Raw genomic sequence first — 18,460 nt, 5'->3', positions numbered from 1 at the left:
CCACGACCATGTGTGGTGGACGATACTATGAATTAATCACTACTATCCGTTCTTTTCATAGGATCATTTGTTGGTTTCATAGGATCAATTTTTTGGAAGTTAATAGAGGAAGGAAGAAAATAAAATAAACTTTGAATCATACGACTACAAAAGTTCTCACAAGATGGTTCTACAAACCCATATGAAAATCAAACGAAATAAAAAATTGTCGGTAGTTGTTCCAGTTAAAGTGTGTCCCAGCAGTGGCCGAAAGTAAGCTTCAATACGTACTGAGAGAAACAACGCAGAACCAACAGAAATTCCCAAGCAAAGAATTCCCATTACAACCACAATGGACTAGCGACCGCATAGATTAAAAGCGAACCGCAGGGAAACCCATATTTACCTTCTTTACCCTGCAGCAACTCATTCCACATTTTACTCAAATATTCCCTTCGGAAAATTCAAACATTATTTCTAAGCATGGTTTGAAGCCCGTTTTAGTCGGCTTGTTTACAAACTGAGATCGAAAAATTTCTTTAGATTCAAGTTATCCACATTTAATCGCCATGTTTATGAATGGAATCGTAAAGTATTTTGGAAAACGTGTATTTTCCTATACCAATTACCATAGGATTGTAAGGCAGAAAAAAACAATGCCAACACTTTCACAATTAATGGTCCCACTGCCTGTAAAATCTGGGCCAGACGATTTAAATGTCGGTGCCGAATTAACAGGGAAACTTGACAAGGAAGAAGTAGTGAAATGGTTAGCAAAATTCTATCAACGAAGAGAAATTAAAGCAGCAGCCACAGAGAATGGAATTGATAGTGTGTAATCAGGATTTTTCATTATACTTTTTCCCTGATGAAAACTAACCAAAAAATCTTTTTTAGATTATATTTACCATCAGACATACCTCAGCTTCAGGAAGTTCTGTCTTGAAATAGACAAGTTACCAGTTGATTTACATGTCACATTTAGTGACATTATAGCAGGAGCTTGTCATCTAGACAGCTTGCTACCATACTTTGTTCGACATGCAAAGCAAGTGTTTCCTCATCTAGAATGTCTCGATGATTTAAAGAAAATCTCTGATCTTCGACTTCCGGCAAATTGGTAGCAATGAAATTATTTATTTTATAGCAATTATTATATTTTGCCCAAGAAATTACTCATTACGAGAACTTTTGTTCTATTTTAGGTACCCAGAAGCCAGAGCTTTAACACGAAAAATTATATTTCATTCTGGTCCAACAAACAGTGGAAAAACCTTCCATGCCCTTGAACGATTTTTCAACTCAAAATCAGGAGTGTATTGTGGACCTCTGAAACTTCTAGCATCTGAAGTGTATTACAAAAGTAATCAGCGTGGGGTTCCATGTGATCTAGTAACTGGAGAAGAAAGGAATTTTGCTAGTGTTAACAAAACTCCTTCTTCACATGTATCATGTACTGTAGAAATGGTCTCTGTGAACACTCCATATGAAGTATGCTTTCAAATGCTTTATATATATATTTGGGGTGTGGAACTAAACTATTATTGAAATTCTTAAGGTAGCTGTTATTGATGAAATTCAAATGCTGAAAGACCCTAGTCGAGGTTGGGCATGGACCAGAGCGTTGTTAGGCGTTGCTGCAGAGGAGGTACATGTTTGCGGTGAAGCCGCGGCGATTGATGTTGTTAAAGAGATTATCATGAGTGCCAGTGAAGAAGTTGAACTACGTCGGTACAAACGTCTTACTGAACTAATGATAGAAGAGTCTTCACTTGGAACTCTTGAGAAAATCAGACCAGGAGACTGTTTGGTATGTTTCAACAAACAAGACATATTCTGGTCCACAAGACAAATTGAAGCAATGGGGATTGAATGTGCAGTTATATATGGTTCTCTACCACCTGGAACCAAATTAGCACAAGCCAAGAAATTCAATGATCCGGATCACCCCTGCAAAGTTCTAGTAGCTACTGATGCCATCGGCATGGGACTGAATTTGAATATTGGCCGCGTCATATTCAATTCCCTGATCAAACCTACAGTTAATGAAAAAGGAGAGAAGGAAATGGATACAATCACCACCTCCCAAGCTTTACAAATTGCGGGGAGAGCTGGTCGTTATGGAACTCAGTTTTCTACCGGTTATGTTACAACAATGAAGAACGAAGACTTACCCACTCTCAAGCGATTGTTATCTCAACATCCAGAGCCTATCACTCAAGTTGGGTTGCATCCAACGGCTGAGCAAATTGAACTCTATGCCTATCATTTGCCACATGCTAACTTATCCAATTTGATAGATATATTTGTGAATCTGTCAACGGTTGACGATTCCCTTTATTTCATTTGCAATATTGATGATTTCAAATTCTTAGCTGACATGATTCAACATGTGCCTCTTCCTTTACGAGCGCGTTACGTGTTTTGTTGTGCTCCAATCAATCGAAAAATACCATTCGTTTGCTCCATGTTTTTGAAGTTTGCGCGTCAGTATAGCAGAAACGAAGTCCTTTCATTCGGTAAGATAATCTCATACTTGAAACATTACCATAGTTGTATTTAACACGTCAACGTTTATCAGATTGGTTGGGTCGACAGATCGGCTTGCCGTTTGCTTGTCCGAACACGCTGTTAGATTTAGTTCACTTAGAATCCGTCTTCGATGTACTCGATCTTTATCTCTGGTTGAGTTATCGTTTCCAGGTTAGTTTATCGTTTTTAATTTTAAAATGCTAAAACGTCTTCTTTAAATTTCTTATTATTAAACAGGACTTGTTCCCGGACGCCAGTTTGGTTCGTGATATGCAAAAGGAACTTGACTGTTTAATTCAAGCAGGTGTGGCTCAACTTACTCGGCTCTTGATCAATTCTGAAACTAAAGTCAGTAGTGGTACTAGCCAAGCAGTCGAGGCAGAAGAAAACCGACCTGTCCTTTTTACAAAGAAAACCCTGTATTCACGTAAGAAAATGATGACCCCATTATCTTTTATTATACAACCATGTTGTAATTTTTTACTGAAACATGTAGATGACCGCAATGCAATTGCCAGCGGTAACCCGTTGTCATCCCATGGACGAATAGCCGATCGTCTGCTTTCCGAAGGTCTTTTAACACCTAAAATGTTGGAGGAATTGAAGAAAGAATGGCAGTTCCAGAAAGATTGTGAAAAAGAATCGTTTGAGGCATCAAATGGTATTGTAGATAAATCGAATCCAGCTAAGCATAGCAAGAACGACCCGTTGAATACTAGAAGGTTCAATAGAAAACGTCGAACGTAGTGTTGTTTGTCGGTCATTTTAGGAATAAACGGTCAAATTGTGACGAGGATTCTCATTAACATTAATGAACATTAAGTTTAGATACTTGCCATCGTTCCCACAACAGCATGAAAAGAATCGCAACAAGTATTATTGCTGGCAATCAGAAATTCAGCCAAATAGAAAACGTCGACTGCATTATCCGAAATACTTATTGTTTCGAATACTGCAGAAAAAAAGATTTCAGTCTAAAACAAATATAAAGGAAACCAACTGTATTGTTATCCGACATTAGACATACATCCATGTTAACAGACAATCATATGGCAGATTCAACAATTGAACAGTTCAGCTTCACTTCTTGCTCTCTTCCTCTTTTTGGAAGGCCTTGATCAGCTCTTGTTTCTTCTGAACAATGCGGTCTTCTCGTCGTTTGCGAGCTTCCTTCACCTTCAACCGTCTAGCTTCAGCTTGATCACTCAACATCTTGCTGCGGGCCTTCTCTGCCTTCTTCTTGTGGATAAACTCCATCAATACACGCTTGTTCTTGAAGACATTACCTATAACACAATGAAATATAACACTGTTTCAAATTTTAGTTCAACGCAAACACTCACCCTTTGACTTCATGTACAAGTTATGGTACAAATGCCGATCGATTTTCTTGGCTTCCCTGTATCGTTTAAGGAGACGACGCAACACTCGCATACGACGAATCCAGAGGAGCTTTTGAGGCATACGCGCGTTTGCAGTACCTTTCCTCTTACCGAAGCCACAATGTCTTCCCTTACGGCGTGCTTCAGTGTTCTTACGGACACGTGCTCTAGAATGAACAGCAACTGGTTTCTTGATGATCAAACCATCCTTGATCAATTTACGAATGTTTTGTCCTACAAACAATCAATTGATGTAATGAAACAAATTAAGCAATAGGTTGCTGCACTTACTTGAATTAGCATTTGCTATTTCATTAACTTCGTTGGGGTCAAGCCAAACTTTTCGTTTGCCACATTTCATAACTGAGGCAGAGAGCCTCTTCTGGAGACGTAGGTTGCTGCAACATGAAAGAAGAAATTGTTACAACTTGAAACACGGCACAACATGAGATGGAAAAAGCAAAGAAAAATCCAGTTATTTAGTCTGAAAGCTTTTAAAGACTAGATATCGTGATATCAATCAACGATTAACCAGCACTTCCATCAAGAAAAGACAGCAATGGTTCGAGTCCCTTTTTGACGTACAGAGACCTTACGTTAACTCGTCGATCAATCACATTAAGCTAAAAAACCAGCAAATAACAAACAAAGAACGTATTGCACAAACACAGTGATTCAACATTATGCAAAAGACGATTATGGAATATAAAAAATCTCCTTTAGCAACTGTAAACTGCTTTACCTCATGGTGCCGACTCCACTCCTGGCACACCAACAGAAGAAGTGAATGAGAGAACAAAATGGTTGGCATGGGGAAGAAGGCAAAGCGGCAACGTTGCAACTTCCTCCATGATAAATTCACGATTTATTAAATTCTTGCTAACATAATTGGACTTTTGGGGATAGAAAGTACAAAGAATTTTACTGTGTTTTAACTTTTTAATGAAATTTTATGGAAATTTATTTGAAAACTGAAAGTTGTTGGTAGTACCATTTGGCAACAGCACCAAAGAGTGAGAGAGCATAGATCAATATAATTTGGAAGGAGGTGAAAAATACGAAACTGGTTGTATAGGAATCATTTTAATGCTCATTAAGAACACACTTTTCGATAACGGTAAAAGTTATATATTCATTCGAGAATGGACAAATGCATGAAAGGTGTGAAAGCAGTAATGGACATAGATATTTAACATAAGGCATTCTGTTTTAGGAAAATCTTGCACGTTAGTGCTGCCATCTCAGCACTAACATTCAACAGAGTCATAGATTAGATGGTCAAACTACTCCTTTACGCCCTACCTCACTTTTTGCAAACCTCGTTCCCTCCGATTATGCTGCACCAAGCGGATGTTTGACTTGGAACGAATAGCGTTTTCCGTTTTGCATTGTAGTGCACCTGGTGCAGTACAGTCGGAAGGAGCATCCATAAAAATCTGGTTTGCGAAAAGTGACGTGGGGCGTGGCTTATTTACAGGCGTTTAACATGAAATACTTGATAGTCCAGTCTAGATTCTAATCTATGACTCTGCATTCAACATCTGGACTGAACACCATTGTTAAACCAAAACAATCTGACAGCCTAGACACTGTTGGTAAAAAATTGCCACCATAATTAAATAATTTTGGATTCAAGGAACGACTAGAACATAGCGGTAGCTAAGAATGATATAATAATGAGTAAAAGATTTCAATTAACAAATGTAGACCTACTGGATTTTAAGAAGAAATTATTCTGAAAGCAAAAAAAAAAACAATCCTAGTCTATCGTTTAAATATACCGCCGACCCAGTGACAAATTTGACCATTGCATTGTCGCACACAGCATCACTATATTCTACCTGTATGTAATTAAAAGCTTGCCATCCATTGAAAAAATTCACATAATTTTTATTTTGTGAAAGCTCGGTATTTATCACTCAGTCAACGTCGACATTTCAACGTTTAAAAAACGTTGTTGGTATCTACAATAAGGTTTTCGATGTCCCAATGATAATAATTTCTCCTACAGGCGACGCAGCACGCAGTACAGACAGTGGTCTCTTCCTTCCTCGACAAAAAGGAAATTTACTTTGTAGGGAACAAATGGCAATGTCAGTAGTGAATTAAACAATGAGATTGATGGAACAGCAAAGACAATTTTTAAATAACATGTGTGTATTTATGCTTTCCTCTTCAGTAACTATTGCTCTAGAATTTTTTTAACCTTTTATTATAAAAAGGTGAATGGATTTCTGAAAGTCATTCGTCACTCTAGAAAGAATTGAAATGCAATGATTACCGCGCATGAACAGCCTTAAAAGTAGGCCCAAAAACTTCGTAGTAAGCTCCACAACAGACTGAAAACAATAGAAAGCTTGCTGCTTAAAGAATCTCAGAGCGAAAACACCATCAGTGAAAAGTTGCAAAAAACAGAGAACTTCCTACTTATCTGGTGTGAAATAGATCCAAATGAAAGCTTCGTAAAGACATTTCCGATCTGGGCGTGGCCTCGATATGCTGGAAATTTTATGTTATGGATAATCATGGAAAAAAGATCGGTTTTGGGCGTAAAACAAACTTGCTCCACTGCTATGGACAGAAACATGGAAACATCTATGGTGGACGCATATGATATACATATCATATGCGAAAGGCAGAAACATGTTTCTGCCTTTTTGAGTAATAAACTTCAACCCTAGGATCTCCTTAGTTTGCATTTGGGTCTTTTCTTACATGCACCTTTATATTATCTAACAGCAACAAAAATTGAAGTAAAACACCCAAAGTTTTTAAAAATATAATGACATATCGTGATATTGCCGTACCGTGGGATCTTCAAGTTCATTTGTTAAACTGAAAAGTTACAAAATAAGTCATTCGTTTAAAGAGCAGTTACAAAATTTACATTTACAAAGTTTTCATCAGTTCTAAGGAAAAATATAAATAAATAAAAAAATAAAATACGGGGTTTGTTACTGGTGGTGAGGTTCAGCCTGCCTTAGGCCATATTTGTACTGTCAGTTGTGCTCGATCAGCTGTCAGCTAAACATCGATTATTGTACAATCCGAGTGCTTGTGAAAATAAGAAAGTAGTGCTGAAACAAATGGACACGAAGAAAAGCGCACTTGGCCAATAGGAACACTATCGTCCAGACGACGCCTATCGCCAGATGACACTATCGTCCGGACGACACTTATTATTATTAGATGTGGCCTCAGCGACAGAAGGACGCTACAGCTGTCAAAAATTATGTTTATTGTTTTGTTTTTTTATTTGGTTTTAAAGTTAGTTGTATTTGTGTTTGTATTTTAAAATCTATATATATGTTTAAAAGAATAAACTTTTTAGTGAAAAAAATTTGCATTTTATTTCTTTAGACCTACAAACAAATTGACATTAGAACAGAAGAAAAATATATTATGATAGGAATATAATGAATTTTTACCAATTAACAATTTATTTAGGATTAGTGAAATGTATAAAATTTTTACAGTGTTACTAGCCAAAGCTTAAATTCATCAGTGTGTTTCCATCCACGTTGGAAGTACACTTTGATTAAGAAGGTAATCATTGGGCATGAAAAAATAACACACTTACAAACAGGTAACTTATTTCACAAAATTTTAAGTATAGCCCACATCACTCTTTATTTTCCCTTTCAGGTAGAATCCCACTAGGTTGAGGGCAACAACCAACAATGAATAGTCAATAAAAGCAACCTCTAGCCTACCATCAATAACTAAGACAACCATTAAACTAATTATGTATTTTCAATTACAAATGTAATTAAATAAAAACAATCAAAACAATTGTCACCACTATTGTATTTGCTTTATGTTGTTTATGAATAAAACACTACCTTACTCTTTAAAATACATTGAGTTTTTTATGTTCACAACATTCTGTAATTTAAAACGTTGAATAATAATAAGTAAAAGTTAGAATTCAAATTTGAATACGCGCGTTACAAATGCCGCCGCAAGGATGGGGAAGGGCCAAGGGGTACATTTATTGAATTTGCGGTTCTTAAACTATAAAAATAAGTAAAATATCATATTAAAACGTGCTAGAATAATAAAATACAAAATAAGTTTATGTTTATTTGGATATATTAGTAACCAAACAACGTACCAAAAATCTGTTTCCTTCCCAAAATTCAAAAATAAAATAATTAATTACGTTCTAAGTTTAGCGGATTTACATAAGTTTACGTCAATGATAGGTATTTAAAGGGCTCATTTGGCGAATTCAAAAAATATTGAAATGGAAAAAATTCCATTGAATAAATTTTTGCGTTTTGTCGCTTAGGTCCAATATTGCGCTTGATCGATTAAACGCAAAAATTGTTCATTGGAATTTTCTTCCATTCAATATTTTTCATGAAATCGCCAAATAGATAGCCCTTTAAATACCTATCGATGACGTAAATTTATGTAAATCCCTGAAAACTAGAACGTAATTAATATTTTATTTTATGACATTTAGCAGAATTTGGGTACGTTGTTTGGTTACTAATATATACCAAAATAAACAAAAACTATTTTGATATTCCTATTATCCTAGCACGTTTTAATATGATATTTACTTCGATTTTATAGTTTAAGAACCCAAATACAATAAATGTACCCCCGGCCCCCCCGGCACCATTCGGCGCCATTTGATAACGCGCAATCAAATGAATTCAACTTTACTTATTATTACCAACGTTTTAAATTACCAAGAATTATGAACCAAGACAAAAAAACCAATGTATTTAAAAGAAGCAAAGTGTTTTATTCAAAACAACATAAACAAATACAAAGAAACAAACAAATTTTGATGTTTCATTATTTAATACATTTGTAAATAAAAACAAATAGCTTTAATGGTATAGTCTTAGTTATGATTACTAAGAAGGTGCTTTAATACTATTCAATGTGGTTGTGCCCTCAACCTAGTGGATTCATACCTGAAAAGAAAATAAAGAGTGATGCAGCTATAACATTAAAATTTAAATAAGTTACCTGTTGAAAGTGTGTTAATTTTTACAATGCCACAATAGATACCTCTTAATCAAAATCAACGTGGAAAAACTAATCAAATTTAAAGCTTCTAAACACTTAAAAATTTATACATTCACTAATCCTAAATAAAATCGTTAATGGAAAAATCATTAATATACCATCAAATAATAATATATTCTACTTCTGTTCTAATGTCAAATGTAGGTCTAAAAGAAAAAAATACACAAATTTTTTCACTAAAAAGTTTATCTTTTAAACATATATATAGATTTTAAAAATACAATCACAAATACAACCACTTAAAACCAAATAAAAAAACAAAAACAATAAACAAAATTTGACAGCTGTAAGCGTCCATTCTGTCAGCTGACGATAGGCGTCGTCTGGACGATAAGTGTCTCTCCCTATTGCCCAAAAGTGACGGCGCAGCTTTGCCATAGGCTTCGTCTCAGCGTGCGCGACCAACCTGTGCTGAAAGGGAAAAATATCATTGAGTGTAGCCCGACCATTGAACTGAACTTTTTAGCTAGCTTCAACATAAACATAAAGTTTCGAGTTTAGTTGTTTCTTTTTTTTTCTAGTTGCATGTAATAAAGTTTAGAAAGAAAACAACATGGCTGGGCCTGTGTCTCCTCATCTTGTTATTCCCATGATGTTATGGTAAAAAAATAAGACAGCTTGAGTGTTCTCAAAAACCAGTCATAACACTTTGATTCTTTATTAGGGGAGAGACACCACCATCTCATTGTATCTCAGCAATTCAAATATCTCATGACCATTGCACATTAGTGACTGGAAGTCATGACGGTCAACTATGTGTTTGGGCTATGGATCCCAATACATACAAGGTGCTATCTTACAATGTTATTTCTTTAAAAGTTAATCCTGGAATGTATGTTAGATTTTACAAGTAGTTTGGCTGAGTTTGCAAGGTGATAGCTTTGGTTAACTGGTTAGTATTTTCTGCTTTGGGTAGTAGGTTGTAATTGCTTATGTGTGCACTGTTTTGTGGCCATCACATTCATATTTTATTATTTATTTTTTTTTTTTCAAATAATGTTGCAGGCCACTCCAAAGTGTTTTTTGGTGGGTCACACAGCTCCAATTGTGTGTCTGGTAGCAGCAAAAAACACACTAGAAATGGAGTGCATCGTCAGCTCCTCTGAAAATGGGTTTGATACTTAGCTGATAAAAATTTTTTTTTTCAGTATTTTAAGGATTATTTTAATGTATATAGAGAAATGTGTACATGGGATTTAATAGATGGACAGTGTATAGAATCAGTCAAGCTTTACCAAATTCATTCACACATCCAGGTAATATATGTTTTCCATTATCTATTGAAAAATGCTTGCTGATTGTTTCCATGCTGGTTAAATTAGTCTTATTCCTTTGGAGGAACCGAAGATGCATCGCTGTTTTGTATTGGAAACTATCCGGAGATCCTTGTAATCGACCCATTTACGTTAGAAATAATAATGAACCTGACAAGTCGCGTGCATCCAGATTGGATGGCAGCGATTCATGTTTTACGCCCGACGCGAAGACAGGGTATACCTATTACGGAAGTTTATTTTTAAATGAATCTTTGTCGCTAAAACGTATTGCGTTTTACATTTGCCATTCAGATGATGTCGTATTGGGGTTGACCACCAGTGGAGTCGTTAAGGTCTGGACTGTTGGGGCCCAGGACTTGAACAACTCAGGTGAACCTGTTCTGGAACACGAGAGCAAACAAATTCGCTGTTTGAATGCGACGTCCATGACATGTTGTTTGTATAATCAACGGACTGTTATAATTGTCAGCCCAAAAACTTGGCAGGTAAAAATTGATTATTCCGGAGAGGGAAAATTTGTCAATGTTATGCCTTCCGTATCTATTTTTAACAAACATCTCTATTACCACTATCGCGTTAAATTTGTGTATGCACACAAGATTTACGATGCTGGTGATTTCTCGTTGCTGTGCTCCATGTCATCAAAACAAGGCGAATCATGGGTTGGCGGAGATTTTTTGGCTACTGACCGGATTATTGTATGGAATACTATAGGAACAGCCTTCGTGTACCGACTACCTACCAAGTAACTTTGTCTGCCGTTACTTTATAAAACTATTGAAACTAAGAAAGTAAGATCATTATCATTCTTACCGTACCGTGATATATCTTACATTCTAATTGCTTTCACGAATACTCATTACGATTGCTAATTTTTGGTTCTGTAATGTATCCATGATAAATTACTTTTATTTTTTGGTTTCTCAGCAAACTGAAAGGACATGTAACGCGGTTAGTGTTCATATGATCTTTTCTCGTAAGCGTAGCTTTAAATGTAGCAAAATGTGGACTAGCAACACCAAAATCCATTCTGTTTAGTAAAACTACAGTAAGGTCTATACATTTACAGTTGCGTGGTGGAGAGCAAGGACTTCCATAATAAATCTTCAGAAGAAGATTTGCCGTTCCTCTACTGCGTTCTAAAATTATCTGATGAGCAAGTAATGGCTATTTTCTTTTCTTTATTAATTTATTCGTCTAAATTAAAATTGTGAAATTAGAAACTTCCGTGCCCACCTTCCATCCGCTGTAGTTTAGTTGTCAAAGAGGATGGGCGTCTTGTCAAACTTTTATTACGGGGTGACGCCAATGGTCGCGTTTCCGTTTTCACCATTCCAGAGGTTACGGACAATCAGTTGGAACAAATTCAGCAGCTTGACTTTGACAATCCGCCAAGTATTCTATAGTGATGTGTAATTTCTTGTATTTCACGTTTACCGTGATTCTATTTTTTAAACCAAGATATGACTTCTGAGTCATGCAGCAGTCTTTCTGATTCGTGGATGGCGATTCATCCGAAACCAATAGGAATCCTAAGCCACATGGTAAGCTAAATAGTAAAACAAAAATAAGTCATAATTTCCGCATTTATTTATTTTTGTGGTTCAGGATAGTACAATTCCTGTGACATCTAGTTTATACATCACAATGCAAAATCGTCTCGTGTGCGGTAGAGCAGATGGCTCAATCGTTCTTCTTAATGGTATTGCAACACTAAAGTTACTGCTACTTCAACAAGCCATTACTGGTACGGTTAAAATATTCTACTGGTTAAAATTAAAACATAATAATCAAGCAAAGTTCTGCATTCGATGATTTACATTTTTCGATCCAGATATTCCAGATCTGCTCACACTTAATGGGCACACAGGCAGAGTTACTTGCTTGCTCTATCCGTATCAATTACACAATCGCTATGACCCAGTACAGCTAGTTTCCGGTGGCGCTGATTTTACGCTGTGCTTATGGAACATCTCTTCTGGAACGTTATTGCAAAAATTTTGCGTTCAGGTCGGGGAAATAGCGCAATTGCTAGTACCTCCAGCCAATTCTTCGGTAGTTTAATATTTGTCACTTTTCAAACTACAAAGAACACAACATGTAATGATTTGACATTTTTAGCCACGCATTTTGCAGTGCATCTGTAGCGTTGCAAAAGATCACTCGGTTTCCCTCATCAGTTTGAAGGAGCGCAAATGCGTCCTTCTCGCATCACGTCATCTATTTCCAGTAACATGTATCAAATGGCGTCCGTTGGACGACTTTATGATGGTCGCTTGCTCCGATGGCACTCTCTATGTATGGCAAATGGAAACAGGTAACAAAGCAGCTCCACTTTGATTACGGCTAAACGCTCCACACCATTAGTCTAAATTATTTGAATTTTTTAAACCAATAGGCCAACTGGATCGGGTAGTCCATGGCATGTCTGCGGAAGAAATATTAAATGCATGTGACGAAAGTGTTTCTGTAGTTCCCAGTTTTCAAGAAGGTGGACTCGCGAATCCTGCTGTTCACTTTTTTCGGGGACTCAAGCATCGTAACATTTCTGCTATTCGTCACGCCGCTCTTGTAAATCAGTTTTCTTGACGATGAATATTTGCGCTCCAGATGTTGTTATTTTAATGCATATTTTATTTTCTATTCCAAGAGAGGGCTTAATCAACTGCAACACACAAATGCATCAAACAACCAAGATTCTGGAGATCTTTCAAAAGATCGGGGTGTACCTTTGAGTATCCAAGGACTCCGTTCAAATGCGAGTGAGACAGAATTTCATGCGGTTTTCTTTGATGCCGAAGCGCTAGTTGGTAAGCGTTTAAAAGTTTGATCTCTCTTTTACTACGCCACTAATGCCCAAATACGTAGTTCAACTTTTGCATGAGGAATACAGTATGATGTCCCCAAATACCTTGGAGAATCACGGTCTCATCAACCAAAATGAATATCAAAAAGTTGCTGCCTTGACTCATACGGCTTCACCAGATGCCCAAAAGAAAATAGCAGGTATTACTGACATGTTCTTTGTAATTTAATTGTTTAAATTTTTACTCCGAAAACTTTGCCGCTAACGTACCTCTATACTACTAATCACCCCCCACCAAAAAAAAACCCGGAAAAATAGATTTCCTTGGCAAAGTTAAGGACAAAGCTGGAGACATGGAAAGGCGTCTTAAAGATAAAGACAAACACGGTACTTGTTGTAGAAACTCTGCATCATGGCATTCTTTTTTAGTCAATGTTAACAAGTAGAGAAGTTTTCAGTAAAGAGAATTCCATGAAACGTTATCGCTGTTTTAACTATTTTCTAGGTATTCTCGCAAAAGTTCGAGAAAGTGCGGAAAATATGCAACACAAAATCCAGTCCAGGAATGATGGGTTGAACGCCAAATATTCCGAGAGAGGTAACACTTTCTTCTTGAGTTCTAACGTTTTAAATCTTTTTTATTTATGTATGTGTCCTGTTCTGGTTTTCTTAATTTATCCAAGACGTTTATTTTTTGTACTTAAAAAAAAGGGGCAGATGTACAGGGAAACAAACATTTATGAGTTGAAATGGAACTGCCAGCTTTTAGGCTCTTGTTTATAACCGACTCTTGTAACAATCAAAGGTTATTAAACCCCTGGGTCATTTCTTTGTTACGTATCAGTAGTACCGTGGGTGATAACATTTGTTTGGCGTATTTGAAGAATCTCAATAGTGCCAGCCAAATATTTAGCAGGGTTGAAAAGAACATGGTCTTGCAAATCGCAAAACAGATTTTACTATTTTTAGATGTTTAAGTACTGTACGTTAAAAGTGAAAGTTACTCAAAAACTATATTTGTTTCATTAATATGCTGCCAGATTTTAAAAAAGTTTCAGTCTAACAGTTCTGTATTAATATAAGGAACTGAAGACGAACGAGATGGTGCCAGTGTTGGGAGTAGTGGAAGTACACGTCAACGTCAAGTTCCGAATTCTTTGCCTACTGATTGGAGTTTGACTATGGAAATAGCACAGCTCCTTCTTTCATTACTTCACGGTTGGACGTTGGACGAAGATTTGGATCAGGCGTGTCAGAGCCGATTGGGTCTTGCCAAACCCAAAAGTCCTGTATGCTTTGGTCTTATATCGCGTTCTGGTACGATCCTTGTCATATCGTTTTATTTTATTTTATTCTTTCAAATAGCGTAGTTGTTTTTCTAGTATTGTTTAACAGACAGTGAATATTGAAATTATTTGAGGATAAATTGTTGTTTAGGGCACATGATGCTGATGCTACCTACATGGCCTGCGGGTGAATCTGTTGAGCATTTCACCGCCCTAAGTCATTGGTCAATATCGAGTACCTTAACCACAAATCATCTACTGGCTATTGTGGCATTGTCGAATACCCTTATGTCTATGAATAGCACAGCATTCAGCAATGGAAAACTCGTTCGCCAATACCCTCCAAGGTTTGAAAGCTTCCAATATTTTAAGTAACTAAGTCTTCGTGTTATATAATGCAGTTAGAATTGTTCTTCTAGTCGAATTATATTTAATTGTATTCCATACTGAAATGGTACATTTTGAGCCAACTTTAGGGATGCCAAGAGGTCTGTCGAAGATAGAAAGGCAGAAGAGCCTTTTACTGTTCATGATGTGCAAACAAAACAAGGATGGAGCTTAATGGCTACTTTACACTGTGTCCTATTGCCTGATAAAGTCTGCGAATTTCAACACCTACGCCACCCTTCAGGATTGGAAACCTTCCGAAAGGCGCAAATAGAAATGCTTGCGCGTCGTTGGCAAGATCGCTGTTTAGAGGTATCTTCTACTTGTTGTCCAGTTTGGTATTATTCAAATTTTTAACTGCTATGTTTGTTCGTTAGATTCGAGAAGCAGCCCAAGCCCTTCTTCTCGCCGAGTTGGAACGAATAGGCGTGGATGGCAGGAAAGCCGTGGTGGATCACTGGGCGACGTTTCTACCGACATACGCAGATCCATTCACCATAGCCGGCCCGTCGCACAGCGTTGGATTCAACGCAAATAGTCTTACGGGATCTGGTACGCAGAATCTTTCTGTTCCTTCACAGCAGTGGGGCAATGACGGAGGATCGCCAGCCCGTTCAGCCGGAGAATATGAAGCGGAAGAGGATCATGATGAAGAAGACGACGGTGAAGGTATAAACCTTGTCCCAATCATCTCCTTTCATGTTTCAGTGGATTGATTGCATATCTTGATAGATGTAGCCCTTCGTCGGCCAAGCCGTTCCATGGAACTCAAGCGGCGCCAAGCAACGTCTATAGTACTATTGGGCGTCATTGGAGCTGAATTTGGTCAAGACATCGGTGACAACAAGAAAACAAGCGAGACGGATCCGCGCAAAAGGAAGACTGTCGAAGGCTTTGGGCTAGGGCCGAATCAAAATCTAGCAAGATTGACTAGTGCGTTCCCGTTCTTCTTTATTCAAAATGCTTATGTCGTTATGCAAACATGATAATAAGTATGCCACTTTTGCAGGTAAAGCATTGACGTACCTGTTGTTGGCGCCAGCGTCACCAAAGTTACCTATGCATACATCGTTACGCCGAGCAGCCATCGATTTGATTGGGCGTGGTTTCACGGTCTGGGAACCGCATCTAGACGTTTCAAAAGTGCTGTTGTCGATGCTTGAACTCTGCTGCGAGGGTGACAAACTAATTCCCAGGTTAGATTTATCATACATCTGTATGACGTCCTTGCTTCCCCCGATGCTCCAATGTTTTTGAAATTTTCCATCTTGCGGTATTTTTATTTGAAAATGACATTATAGTAAACGTAAGTTCCTATAAATTTCAATACTTTGCCGTACAGCATGAGTTACGGTCTTCCGCTGAGCCCAGCAGCAGATTCTTGCCGTACGTCACGACATGCTCTAACACTTATAGCTACTGCCCGACCTGCGGCCTTCATCACAGCAATGGCACGAGAGGTATGCCAATGTGATGGACGAAGTCAGATATACAAATTCATACAATCTACCAAATTCCATCGTTCTAGGTTGCAAGATACATCACTTTACAGCAAAACGCCCAGACGCTAAATGTGAATCTTGCTAACACTACGCTAGCAAGAGCTAAACCAGAAATACTTCGCGTTATTGAACTGCTGATCGACAAAATGCAAGCGGACATCTCGGATCTTCTTGTTGAGGTATGTTGTGCGGTTGTGTGAATTGGAGTCACCTGCACATTGCTTGCCAAACCATAAATGCTATGTCTCTGGTGTACAGTACTACGGGTGGACATACCCGTATTTCTTAGATGGTATTAGTCAATCGAGAATTTGATAAATATTCTATTGTCAATCCTAGAAGTTGGGGCTCGTTTTTAGTTGTCCAATAGAGATAACATATATATTTTTTATGATAAACTTGGTATAGGTTACGGATATAGTTTTACATTGCGTAGACCATGGTCATTTGAAAGGTCGCTCGCTCTCCGAAGTATTCCCTTCCTTATGCCGCTTTAGCCAGATTACACATTGTTCCTCCAGTCGTCGAATAGCTGTTGGTTCCCGAAATGGATCTCTCGCCTTGTACGAGCTCCGCGGACAGAAGTGCCAAGTAACACAGACTCTTATATATTTTTCCAATAAGGATATTTGACTCCGATTATTAAGTGAATTGTCATCATTTCCTTCTAGTACATACAGGCTCATAACGCTGAAATAACGGCTTGTGCGTTTTCTCCTGACGGAAAAAATTTGGCGTCGTACTCTTCTACGGAGAACCGATTGTCGTTTTGGCAGGTAAACGATTTTGTTTTTGTACGATTTATTTTTTGTTTATTATTATTACTATTACTATTACTATTACTATTACTATCATAATTTTTTAAAGTACACATGATGCGTATTATTATTGCTAGATTGTGTTTCATAATCAAATGACAAGGTGTTCCTATATATTGTTAATTTTTTCTCATTTCAGCAAGCTGCAACGGGTGTGTTTGGATTGGGAGCTGTTCAAACACGATGTGTGAAAACATACACCACTGATCCGTTACCTCCGTGTGTGCGATCTGGTAGTACAATACCATTGCGAATGGCTCGTCTTCAGTGGCATAGTGGTAAAACAGTAGCCATTATGCTCTCAGATGGCTCAGAGACGAGATACCATCTCTGAAAAACGGAGAATTCAACAAGGGATGAGTTCTAACGAACCAAGTTCGAAATAGTCGTCACATTCCTTTTGGTCGTCATATTGGTGTTAATAGTAAATAGTTCAATGTTTTGAAAAGTTATTTGGATGTCTAATACACATTACACAATAAAGCGAAAAAAAACGTAAAAAAGTACCATACATAATATGTTCAAAATCCAAACAGATGGCGTTTACAAGTGGAAACAGCTGATAGCCAGCAGCTGATGAGTCTCGTACTCGCTTCCTGTTGGATATTGTAGAAAGTTGCAGTGAGTTTGTGGTATCCGCCGGACTATAGTAATGGTTCTCACTAAGGATGTATCCCTTCCTAGTGAAGAAGATTTAACAGTTCAAGAGGTTGAAGTTAGCACACCTGGGTTAAGAGCTGCAGCATTTCATATGGGTAAAGCATGTGAAAATGCAAATAATGTAAGTGAGCTCGATTGTTAAGTACATTCCCACAACACATTTCTAGAATATGCTCAGACTGGAAGTTATTCTATCCATCTAAGCATTGAATAAGTACTGCAAAAACTGTTGTTTGAAATGTGTCATTTATTCAAAGGAATTTATGCTTTGTCGCCAAGAATATAAGGACCCTCGCCAATGCTTGAACGAAGGAAAAGCTGTTACTGCCTGTTCCTTGGATTTCTTCCGAAAGATTAAAAAGAACTGTGCTATGGAGTTCACACAGTTTGCCAATTGCTTGGACCGCTCCAGCTGTGATTTTAGTTTTTCACCGTAAGGCTAATATAGTATAGAACTTATGCATCATATTATTTCTAAATTTTTATATTTACTAGATGTCGAAAAACACAAGCAGTTTTTGATAAATGTATGTTTGACAACTTGAACATGGAACGGCCATATTTTGGTTATTTTTCCGAAGTAAAAGTTCATCACACAGAAAGACCCCGACCTGAAGGCATCAAGAAGCCAGAATATCCTGATATGCCATTACCAGTCCCTGATGATTTGCCCCTTTCACCAGCTAAATTTGGCAAGCGTGTGTTTTCTTAACGAAACAATACGATCTCCGTATTGAAAGAAAAAGTAGGAAGACTTGTAATACATGAAAGTAATAATAGTTAAA

The 18,460-nt window shown here is 37.4% G+C and overlaps 4 protein-coding genes and 1 long non-coding RNA gene across 10 annotated transcripts; 4 read left to right on the top strand and 1 right to left on the bottom strand.

Moving 5' to 3' along the window:
* Positions 1-35: 35 nt before the first annotated feature.
* Positions 36-3,301, top strand: LOC116929110 (ATP-dependent RNA helicase SUV3 homolog, mitochondrial). Of its 3 annotated transcripts, none has more exons than XM_032936276.2 (7): positions 47-810; positions 877-1,099; positions 1,185-1,470; positions 1,538-2,498; positions 2,561-2,682; positions 2,749-2,938; positions 3,008-3,301. In XM_032936276.2, exons 1-7 carry the CDS (start codon positions 549-551, stop codon positions 3,256-3,258), a joined length of 2,295 nt encoding a protein of 764 aa, XP_032792167.1. In that variant the 5' UTR covers positions 47-548; the 3' UTR covers positions 3,259-3,301. The 3 variants fall into 3 exon arrangements, with proteins under 3 accessions (XP_032792158.1, XP_032792167.1, XP_032792175.1); XM_032936284.2 differs by having other exon boundaries at positions 658-814; XM_032936267.2 differs by having other exon boundaries at positions 36-810; positions 2,749-3,301.
* A 196-nt stretch (positions 3,302-3,497) lies between these two features.
* LOC116929132 (60S ribosomal protein L19) lies at positions 3,498-4,752 on the bottom strand. The gene is made up of 4 exons (XM_032936288.2): positions 4,636-4,752; positions 4,185-4,291; positions 3,855-4,127; positions 3,498-3,797 (listed from the first exon to the last, which is right to left on the bottom strand). The coding sequence occupies exons 1-4, from the start codon at positions 4,638-4,640 to the stop codon at positions 3,592-3,594; spliced, it is 591 nt and encodes a 196-aa protein (XP_032792179.1). The 5' UTR covers positions 4,641-4,752; the 3' UTR covers positions 3,498-3,591.
* Positions 4,753-5,883: 1,131 nt separating this feature from the next.
* Positions 5,884-6,519, top strand: LOC123469339. The gene is made up of 2 exons (XR_006642562.1): positions 5,884-6,046; positions 6,116-6,519. It is a non-coding gene; the product is annotated as an uncharacterized LOC123469339 (long non-coding RNA).
* Positions 6,520-9,347: 2,828 nt separating this feature from the next.
* Positions 9,348-17,391, top strand: LOC116929050 (WD repeat-containing protein 7). 4 transcript variants are annotated; one of them, XM_032936203.2, is made up of 30 exons: positions 9,348-9,539; positions 9,604-9,727; positions 9,945-10,051; positions 10,117-10,195; positions 10,262-10,430; positions 10,508-10,701; positions 10,816-10,961; positions 11,144-11,167; positions 11,286-11,376; positions 11,437-11,611; positions 11,678-11,760; positions 11,825-11,963; positions 12,051-12,271; positions 12,338-12,533; positions 12,615-12,787; positions 12,867-13,026; positions 13,085-13,222; positions 13,341-13,409; positions 13,528-13,620; positions 14,106-14,339; positions 14,460-14,655; positions 14,785-15,007; positions 15,073-15,364; positions 15,428-15,628; positions 15,705-15,891; positions 16,038-16,155; positions 16,224-16,376; positions 16,606-16,788; positions 16,869-16,973; positions 17,155-17,391. In XM_032936203.2, exons 1-30 carry the CDS (start codon positions 9,493-9,495, stop codon positions 17,347-17,349), a joined length of 4,515 nt encoding a protein of 1,504 aa, XP_032792094.2. In that variant the 5' UTR covers positions 9,348-9,492; the 3' UTR covers positions 17,350-17,391. The 4 variants fall into 4 exon arrangements, with proteins under 4 accessions (XP_032792094.2, XP_032792102.2, XP_032792118.2 ...); XM_032936211.2 differs by lacking the exon at positions 11,144-11,167; XM_032936227.2 differs by lacking the exon at positions 13,341-13,409 and having other exon boundaries at positions 14,115-14,339.
* Positions 17,392-17,587: 196 nt separating this feature from the next.
* On the top strand, positions 17,588-18,460 carry LOC116929143 (NADH dehydrogenase [ubiquinone] 1 alpha subcomplex subunit 8). Its single transcript, XM_032936300.2, has 3 exons — positions 17,588-17,796; positions 17,933-18,108; positions 18,171-18,460. The coding sequence occupies exons 1-3, from the start codon at positions 17,668-17,670 to the stop codon at positions 18,385-18,387; spliced, it is 522 nt and encodes a 173-aa protein (XP_032792191.2). The 5' UTR covers positions 17,588-17,667; the 3' UTR covers positions 18,388-18,460.

This window comes from Daphnia magna, linkage group LG1 (assembly GCF_020631705.1).
Source record: "Daphnia magna isolate NIES linkage group LG1, ASM2063170v1.1, whole genome shotgun sequence".
NCBI classification, from domain to species: domain Eukaryota; kingdom Metazoa; phylum Arthropoda; class Branchiopoda; order Diplostraca; family Daphniidae; genus Daphnia; species Daphnia magna.
Note: the sequence above shows the minus strand (reverse complement) of the source record. Positions and strands in the feature narration are given on the sequence as shown.

Excerpts from the sequence above, each read along its gene's own strand:
- LOC116929143 (XM_032936300.2), top strand. The coding sequence starts at position 17,668 with ATGGTTCTCACTAAGGATGTATCCCTTCCTAGTGAAGAAGATTTAACA. Across the intron at positions 17,797-17,932 it reads CATGTGAAAATGCAAATAAT|GAATTTATGCTTTGTCGCCA; the intron begins GTAAGTGAGCTC and ends ATTTATTCAAAG. Across the intron at positions 18,109-18,170 it reads TGTGATTTTAGTTTTTCACC|ATGTCGAAAAACACAAGCAG; the intron begins GTAAGGCTAATA and ends TATATTTACTAG.
- LOC116929110 (XM_032936267.2), top strand. The coding sequence starts at position 549 with ATGTTTATGAATGGAATCGTAAAGTATTTTGGAAAACGTGTATTTTCC. Across the intron at positions 1,471-1,537 it reads CTGTGAACACTCCATATGAA|GTAGCTGTTATTGATGAAAT; the intron begins GTATGCTTTCAA and ends GAAATTCTTAAG. Across the intron at positions 2,683-2,748 it reads GGTTGAGTTATCGTTTCCAG|GACTTGTTCCCGGACGCCAG; the intron begins GTTAGTTTATCG and ends ATTATTAAACAG.
- LOC116929132 (XM_032936288.2), bottom strand. Across the intron at positions 4,128-4,184 it reads AATAGCAAATGCTAATTCAA|GACAAAACATTCGTAAATTG; the intron begins GTAAGTGCAGCA and ends GATTGTTTGTAG. Across the intron at positions 3,798-3,854 it reads CTTGTACATGAAGTCAAAGG|GTAATGTCTTCAAGAACAAG; the intron begins GTGAGTGTTTGC and ends ATTGTGTTATAG.
- LOC116929050 (XM_032936203.2), top strand. The coding sequence starts at position 9,493 with ATGGCTGGGCCTGTGTCTCCTCATCTTGTTATTCCCATGATGTTATG. Across the intron at positions 11,168-11,285 it reads CTGAAAGGACATGTAACGCG|TTGCGTGGTGGAGAGCAAGG; the intron begins GTTAGTGTTCAT and ends ATACATTTACAG. Across the intron at positions 13,410-13,527 it reads TAAAGATAAAGACAAACACG|GTATTCTCGCAAAAGTTCGA; the intron begins GTACTTGTTGTA and ends ACTATTTTCTAG.